Source organism: Salmo trutta, chromosome 18 (genome assembly GCF_901001165.1).
Source record: "Salmo trutta chromosome 18, fSalTru1.1, whole genome shotgun sequence".
Taxonomy (NCBI): domain Eukaryota; kingdom Metazoa; phylum Chordata; class Actinopteri; order Salmoniformes; family Salmonidae; genus Salmo; species Salmo trutta.
The window spans coordinates 11,008,648-11,018,149 of record NC_042974.1 but is presented as its reverse complement, the minus strand read 5'-3'; the positions used below and the strand labels follow the sequence as shown (position 1 = coordinate 11,018,149).

At 40.1% G+C, this 9,502-nt stretch overlaps 1 protein-coding gene across 1 annotated transcript; it reads left to right on the top strand.

The window, feature by feature from the left end:
• The first annotated feature begins 5,580 nt into the window (after nucleotides 1-5,580).
• On the top strand, nucleotides 5,581-9,134 carry LOC115152829 (homeobox protein SIX3-like). Its single transcript, XM_029697683.1, has 2 exons — nucleotides 5,581-6,495; nucleotides 8,084-9,134. The coding sequence occupies exons 1-2, from the start codon at nucleotides 5,807-5,809 to the stop codon at nucleotides 8,274-8,276; spliced, it is 882 nt and encodes a 293-aa protein (XP_029553543.1). The 5' UTR covers nucleotides 5,581-5,806; the 3' UTR covers nucleotides 8,277-9,134.
• The last annotated feature ends 368 nt before the right edge of the window (nucleotides 9,135-9,502 follow it).

Sequence of the window (9,502 nt, the reverse complement as noted above, 5' to 3'; positions counted from 1 at the left end):
ACATAAACCTAACAATGACCCCTGTATAAAACTATACTTTCACATAAACCTAACAAAGACACCTGTATAAATACTTTCACATAAATCGAAAAAGACCCCTGTATAAATACTTTCACATAAACCTAACAAAGACCCCTGTATAAAACTACACTTTCACATAAACCTAACAATGACCCCTGTATAAAACTACACTTTCACATAAACCTAACAATGACCCCTGTATAAAACTATACTTTCACATAAACCTAACAATGACCCCTGTATAAAACTATACTTTCACATAAACCTAACAATGACCCCTGTATAAAACTACACTTTCACATAAACCTAACAATGACCCCTGTATAAAACTATACTTTCACATAAACCTAACAATGACCCCTGTATAAAACTATACTTTCACATAAACCCATCATGATAAACTTTTGATAAAGTGACTCTCGTGTTTATTTGGTCTAAATCTACATCTCCGTGTCCTTAAAGCATGATGAGTTATTTCATATTAATTATATTAATTAGTGTATCTGATTATATTAACCCATATGACTCACATAGTCTAACATGACTACATTATGCATGTATTATCTATCAAATTAATAATATTCTAATGTGTCTAACCAGTGAGTTACTTTTGACTCTGAACATGTGAGATGTGTGTGTTTAATTTACTGCTAGTGTTTACTGTGTATGCCTACATCTGCATAACAACGGGCTACATAAACAAGCTGTTAAGGATGCGTAAAAAAAAGCAGTGGTTAAATAAATAAATAATATTCTAAATATATAAAGGGATAAATAAACAAATACATAATTTAAACGTTGTTGCCATCCTGCTTGGGATCCTAAAATTCGTTTCGAATCATTTCCTTGAGGAAATGAAAGACTAATTGATTTTTAAGTGGTGCCCTTGTGGGCAGGAATAGTGAGGGGAAGCACACTTGGAAATGTATTTGAGAAACTAAGCTGTTTTACCTAAATTGTGAGGCAATGATGTGTTGTTGATTCGACTTAAAACACACAGGGACCCGGACAAGAGGAAGCACAGTGTGGAGCTGTTGGAGAGACAAACTGACACGTCAACCCCGATTGACCAAGTAGGCTAATACACGATAGCAGCTTGCGATATTACACGAGGTGATTTATTTCACACACACACACACACACACACACACACACACACACACACACACACACACACACTTCCCTTTTCTCTTGTTCAATCCAAATGACTCAGAACACGCCCACCAACTGATACACGCATCACGGAGTTCAGTACAGCGAAAGCTTTCCTTAGAGGAACCGGAAGAAAGAGAGCCTACAGTTCCAGCCTCAAGGCTCCATTCACTGAAAAGCTTCCAATGGCTTCATTAGAAGTAACGAGTTGACACAAGGTAAATCTAACTTTGAGGCGCTATTCTGTTCGTGCGCGGAGCGCCCTCATTAACTGTCGCTAACAAGCCGTGCAAATACACTGATTGGACAGCTCCCGTATAACCCCGCAGACTTAGCAGGATGCCCACTTAATGAGACCACACAAAAAAAGAAAAAGATAAGTTGGGAAAAACTCTTTACAGTCGAATCATTTGGAGTTTGGTGAAATAGTTCATGTAGCATAGGCCTAAAGGTCTGGATGGTTTGGATGGTTCTAAACTAAATGTTAGTCTGCACTGGTTTCAAATGTAGGAACTTTTCGTATTTTGTTTTTAAACAAGCGGATTTCTAGACCATAAAACAAATAATCAGAAAACACTTTTGTCCAAAAGATCTTTAGTCACCTGTCCTGCATGGGTAACCAACCATCTCGTAATCTCCATCCACATTCTCTCTTCTGACCCACTGGTTCTCATTGTTGCTATCTTTGACAAACACTCAATTCCTCCCAGTACCATGTGCCAAGTCAATACTACCCAAGCTGTATCAATGGCCAACAAATAATTTAGTACTGACAATAGCCAATATATATTTTCAGTCTATAAAGGGAGGCTACGTCTGATTCAAGGTGTGTATGTCATAATCATTATAAAAAGACAAACGATATAGGCTACTGAAAGATCAATACAAATACACGCTCCAGTCCAGCGCTATAAACTCCCTTTGGACGCCCAGCAAAGAGGGTTGAAGCCGGTGCTAAGAAAACCAAGAAAGGGGTATTTGCGCCCCATCCCGACAGCGTTACACAGCTGCAGCAGCTCTTGCTGTGCAAGACTTGAAGGAGACTGGTGCTCGTTTCCGCTCCATGAAGACAGATACGAAAGCAGCAAACCAAATGGAATCGCATTTTTTCAGATTATCTGACACTAAATTGGCACGGCAATATACCTAATCAATCATGTAATTGTTCATGTTTTCCATGCATCTATCGACATTTTATAGGCTAAGACATTTGGGTGAGCTCATCACTATTAGCCTATACAAAGCGTGCGGTCTTGCGCAAATCCTGGGATATCCTAAAACTATTCGATTTTAAAAGTAGGTTCAAACAAGCGTTTTATTCAATCAGATTTTTAAAGAATGAATAGTCAACTAAAGAGGCAGAGCCCAGTGTGTGACTAACGAACTTACAGGATCCGGAAAGGATTTCCACCTCCGCCCTTGGACAAACGGATTTTTTCAAGAAGTAATGCATATATAGTCCGGTCCCTGTAGTTAATCGTTGACAATCACCCGTTTAAAACCTGATTAAAACAAGGAAGAATGAAGAAGGGGAAAGGAGGACGAAAAGAAGACGAGAAAAAAAGTCGAAGAAGCAGAAGAGAAGAAATATCAACTATGCTGACTGATGGATAACGTAGTTTTGTGGTAAATCTGCCAAAATGTCACCCTAAAAGTTTGAATGCGTTCTATTGCGAGTTCAGTCAAGAACTTTAAGAGAAACTGTGTCGCTGCCCACATCAGCATGTGACCAAGACCTGTCATAAAAACAATCTCAATCTTTGGCCATGCAGTGTCAAAATCGTCTATTGAAGTATGTATAGTCTATACATGCGTCAGAAAAACGAAATCATTAAAAAGATGAAAGTAGCCAATGTACCCGCGCTGCATTCAGTCCTTATGCTGAAAATACCAAACAATTACGCATGCATTTTGATCAGGGGTGGGTGTAGCAGGTTTTTCCTGGTCATCAATTGAGAAGCCGAGGTTAAGTAGGGAAGAAAACAAAAATGAATGCTTTCTTACCTTTTCATTGAGTGGCTCGGTTCCCCCTCTCAGAATATGACGTAACCTAAGACGTTTGTTTATTTCACCCCTTGGAACATTGAAAAAATGACAGCCTAACTTCCGAAATTTTGAGCTCAGAGTCAACGGGCGCAAATAAATACATCCCCGTTAAGTAATCACGCTGAGTCAAGGTTAATTAATATTTGTGCTGTCAATTTAGAGTTAGTCCTAACTCATTCCTGTATTGTCACGTCGGGGTTCTGTGGTAAATAAGCAAAGATCAAGTTAATGGTTAGTCGGCATTGAATAACGCGTCTCCCGCTGGTTATCGTTAAGAGAAGAGTACTAAGAAGCTGGAGGATAAATAGACAATTAGGCCAGGTGAATAAACCTGTATGGAGGTGTTAATGACATGCTTAACGTAAACAAAAGCTAGGCTATGTAAGAAGAATGTGATTTACCACTGGCTTTGCAAACCCATTCAGGTTTTACATTTCACCTAAGTGATTGCCTGCGAGGGCTGCTTACAACTATGCTCCATCTCCTTAAAAAACATAGCTCTACGTAATACCTGGAGTCCATGCATATTGATCAGATAAATGTGTAGACCGGGGACACAAGCAAAGCAGCTTTAAATATTCCGATTACTTTCCGTTAAGCCCCCTCTTAATATTGGCGATGCGAGAAGGGGGAGGTTAGTTTTAACACGACCATAGCCAGCATGGAAATAACGCAGGTTACTTCCAGTCCAAGAAGCTTTCCAATTGGACCAATTCAAGTGCCACTTGGAATTACTTCTCCTGAGTTTCGCATGACAAGGGAGCAAACCGATTTGATCCCAAAGACAACCTGCCCTAAAGCTTCCAACATGATCATCACCCCACCCCTATAGCTCGCGCGCGCGCGCACACACACGCACACACGCACCCACACAAACTCACACACACACACGCACGCACACACGCAGCACAAACACACAGACACACACACACACACGAAAACAAAGCAATGGTATAAATATGGTATCTGCATCCACTGGAACAAACCTCACAGTAATTGTAATTGGATGTGAGTATGATTATATGATACTCTCCCTCATGCTGGAACCGGTCGTGTAGGAAGATGGCCGGGAATGCAAAAATCTGAGGCTGGAGAAAGAGAAGGAAACGTTTTGAATTCCTGAATTATTTACAAAGGCGGCATAGGATAATTATGTCCGTTTTATTGAGGATGGATTAGCCGAAGTCTAGATGTTGTGTTTCACTACGTCTAATGCATGCGCTTATACAATGTGAGCACTGTTCGCGTCTGTGAACTCTTAGTTTTAACACCAACTAAGCCATGACAAAATATGAGGCTGTAGGCCTACAGTCACTTTTGTAATAAACATGAAAACCACACCGCTATGGCTACTGATGTGGGCTCTAAACCGAATCCAGTGACATTTGTGGATATTGATCATGCCTACAGTTTATGAAAATGAAAGAATGAAATAAGCCTAGTTTTCTTTAGGCTATATTGTTTCAGACTAATCATTTTCACCATAATTATACAAATGGTCGCCAAAACTACTAGGCCTACAGCGAAAGAGCTGCAAAGACAATACCACTGGCAAAACGTTCTTAATTGAAATGGTCCAGTTGATCAACATTTAATCATTACAACGCACCGCATCGATATTCATTTAACATGAAAACACTGTTTGGAAAAAAAGGCACACTGGGCAGTGGGCCAGCAGGGTTGCACTGCTGCGTAATACTAGCCCCGACTAGGGGGTGAGCACTGCGAATTACACCCACACCAACGGTCTGCTGTTCTCTGAGCAAAGCAAGAGCCCAGACTGTGTCACGAAAATATTGACATATCGCGTTTTCCGATTCATCTCCGGAAGTGAGTCAGACAGACATATCAAACGGTAAAAAATTGACTATATTATGTTTTATTCGTTTAAATAACGTTTTTTTATATACGCTTTTTGCGCAATATACCCAAGCCTTTAGACAAAAATATATATACTAGTCCCCCATGGGCATAAATGATGCCAGCTTTCGTTCCTCACAAAAACTTAAAATGGTTCACATGGGGCAAAATGGAAAAACTACTCCAACATAAGGTGTGAATTGACTGTTACAAAAAAAGCAAATCAAACGTTTTCCTGCCCGATTGTCGCCACTAAGAACCCCCCCCCCCCCCCCCCCCCAGCATCTCTCCCTACATATCTTCTTGAGCTTTAACGAGCCTCGTTAAGATCGCAATAATATTCCACCCACTAATTGCTAATTCCATTCAACAAATAGGCGAGCCTTGTCTTATACTTCACTATAATCGTGCAGTGGGAGGCTGGTGTTGAGATTGGAGTTTCTGATAACCCTCCGTGCTTGCAACAGAAGTGGTGAAAGCCCTAGTCTACGTACTGGCTAATGATTGGCACGCTTGACAGTGATTGGCAGGGCTGCCATGACAACCTCACAACCACACCAAGAAGACCAATAGAAAAGCGAAACAAAATGTTTCAGTGCTACACTCACGGTGGATTTAGGGGGAGATATTATGAGGCTGGTGTCATTAGGCAATAGCTATTGAATCGTACAATCTTTACTCGTCTTTTCTTTTTCTTGATAACTGTATTTCTCTCTCAGGTCATTCCATGGTTTTCAGATCCCCTTTAGAGCTTTATCCCTCCCATTTCTTCCTGCCAAACTTCACTGAGCGCCCTGTGCTCTTGGCGAGCAGCACTCCCACCAGGTCTCCAGAAGACTTGTCAATGTTTGCGCTACCGACCCTCAACTTCTCTCCGGAGCAAGTGGCGAGCGTCTGTGAGACGCTGGAGGAAACCGGAGACATTGAACGGCTGGGACGATTCCTATGGTCCCTGCCGGTGGCACCGGGAGCATGCGAGCAGATCAACAAGCATGAGTCCATCCTGCGAGCTCGCGCAGTGGTTGCTTTCCACACCGGGAATTTTCGAGACCTTTATCACATCTTGGAGAACCACAAGTTTACCAAAGACTCCCATGGCAAACTGCAGGCCATGTGGCTGGAGGCACACTACCAGGAGGCCGAGAAGCTGCGCGGTCGCCCCTTAGGACCAGTTGATAAGTACAGGGTACGGAAGAAGTTCCCACTGCCCAGGACCATCTGGGATGGCGAGCAGAAGACGCACTGTTTCAAAGAGAGGACGCGCGGTCTGTTAAGGGAGTGGTACCTTCAGGACCCATATCCAAACCCCAGCAAGAAAAGGGAACTGGCACAAGCCACTGGACTCACTCCTACACAGGTCGGAAATTGGTTTAAAAATCGGAGGCAACGAGACAGAGCCGCAGCAGCAAAAAACAGGTCAGTGCGCTGTTCATTTGTCAAAGCATAGGCTACACAGAACCAAATAAGCAAAAATAATTCCTATAAACTGAATGCAAACATACCATGTAAATATAAAACTTAATCGAAGTAATAAACAAGGTTGTAGAGGGGTTACAAATGAGCAAGCTGAGTGTATGGTTGAAGGTGGGGAGGGAGGGAGCACGGCGACATTTTACTTTTTAATCTCATTGGCCTATATGCATTCAGGGGCTACACTCTTAGAACAAATTGTTATTTGGGGTCTCTATATATAACCTTTTTTTCAAAGCGTGTACAGAAAAATCGAACTATTATTGCTGTCCAAAATAATCCAAAATATATTAAAATGCGTAAAAGATGATTCTACGTAAAACACACAACTCTCGACAAATTCGAAAGCGTGTAGACTACGCTGATATGCTAGTTTCCCTGATAAGCAAAATGAAAACATCAGTGTATGCGTTAGATAACAAAACAGGAAGTACACACAAAGAAAATCAGCTGCAATGCAAATCTTGAAGTTGTCATATTTTCTAGACATGACAGAAAAGAATGATTCATAAGGATGTCTGTTAAACTTGGAATACCGCATGTTGTGATGATACTACGTTTGTCATTGATTGTTATCTTCTCTCAACAAGTGAACGTTTTGGTCTGAAAACTTGACACACTGCAGCGTGGTATAGATTTAGACCACAAACAGGAAATAAAACAAAACACCTAGTTTATAGGTAATTGGTTAGTTGTTTAATCAATATAATAGAATGTACATGTAGCAGCTGTAAAAGGCCAGTGTAGACTAAGAAACGACACACAAAAAAACACTGGGAAAGATGGGATAGTTTTCCAAATTGAATGTGTTCAGTTACGAATTTTATTTTTTATTCGTGGTGCGTTTTACACATACGAAACGTATACATTAGACTATAGACGTTTGGAAACGATTGATGCATAACATTTGATATAAGCTGTCAACATAAATACAACATATTCATTCTAAAACTATAGCCTGTTTTGCAGCCATGTTTTCGATTCACAATGTGTCTAGACTATTATTTATTGGCAATGCAATAATTCATGACAAATTGGTGAACTGGATGAAAACAGAAAAGTTGGCGAGGAATAGAAGAACACAGCTACATTTCATCATCTGCGTTTTCTCAGTGATGAAATCGGAGGCCTACACTGTGGATTGATTCATGTAGGAAGATTGCAATTATTCCACATTTGACGTGTCAGTAAATCAAAACAATCAGAAAAATGGAGTCTCATTCATTTGGATGTAGGCCTGTAGTCTCTCATTCATTTGGACGTAGGCCTGGATATGACAAAATCAAAGATAAAAGACAGTTCTCAAATTGCATTGGCCATGGTTTAAGTATAACTAACAACCAGCCTCTTATTCTAATATACACTGTCATATTTCCCCATTTTTAGTAATTCTTCTGCTTTGTTTTAGACTATTCTTACTCCCATTAGGCTGCATTTGTTAAAGGCATGGCATGGAGTGAATGACAAGCAGGCTGAGCAGTATTTTGCGGAGGGACACAGTATTTAATTGCTATGTTATTTTCCCTTTCTTTAGGCTTCAGCACCAGGGAATTAGACAGAACGGTATGCGGTCCCTTTCAGAATCCGGGTGTACTCCACGGAGCTCGGCCGAATCGCCGTCTACCGCGGCCAGTCCTACTACCAGCATCTCCAGTATGACAGAGCGAGTTGACACTGGAACGTCCATTCTTTCAGTAACATCCAGTGACTCCGAGTGCGACGTATGATATAAAAATATAAATATTTACAGGAAATATGGACCTGAAAAAAAACTATCAAATATCGAGGATGAAAAAAGGACCCATTTATATAAATATATATATAAAAAAAAGAACAACAAAAAAACGTATTTTGTAAGCGCTTTCAATGGACCCACCACGCCCCCACCACCACCACTACCTGCATGATGTTTTTTTGTATCTGGGAAAAATATCCCGTTCAATATTTCTACAAGGATCCTCGAGAAGAGGGAATTAATTACCAGAGGGTGTTTATCGCCTTTTCATCTCCGTTTTAGTCCAAGTGATGATGCCGCTCAGTCAAGATGCAATTCTGTTTTACTTTATGTTCTTCAGACAATCATTTACGTTATAAGCACCTTTGTACTACACTTCTGTCACTTCCTGTGTGGAGTAAATGGTGAAATGTGGAACCGAATCGTTATGACTGTATCAGATTTGTATTTTTATTTCAAGATTTTATATTGAATTATGTATATGATATCTCAAATAATGCGCTCATTCTCCCGGTCTGTACTATCCTATATGTGTAGATATGTAAATAATGCGATCATTCTCCCGGTCTGTACTATCCTATATGTGTACATATGTAAATAATGCGATCATTCTCCCGGTCTGTACTATCCTATATGTGTACATATGTAAATAATGCGATCATTCTCCCGGTCTGTAATATCCTATATGTGTAGATATGTAAATAATGCGCTCGTTCTCCCGGTCTGTAATATCCTATATGTGTAGATATGCTTGTACATAATATTGCTCTCCCATCTCCATCTTTTCTATACTTGTTCACTTTTCTCGACTTGGTGTTCCTACATAAAATATTTGTCAAAATGTAAAAAAGTGCTCTAGACGTTTTGTTAGTTAGTTTGTTTTTATACCGAACATGGATAATGACACTAGATAAACGTGTTATCAGTCACAGTTATGCAAAACTATTTAATATAAACATTGGGATATTCTTCAATGACAATTACAGTCGTATATTTCCTAAAGCGCTTATTATTCTTCTTGCGTGTTTATGTTCGTGTATATTTCTAAATCAAAATAGAGTATTCCACTTTGTTATATAATCTGCATTAAGTCTCTCTTTTAAGTGAGTGTTCATTGTCCACCATCAATCGTTTAAGAGCATATATGTTGAGAAATGGTTATACTATGCCCAGACGAGCGTAATGATTCTGATGCACATGCTGTGGGTCATTTTACGA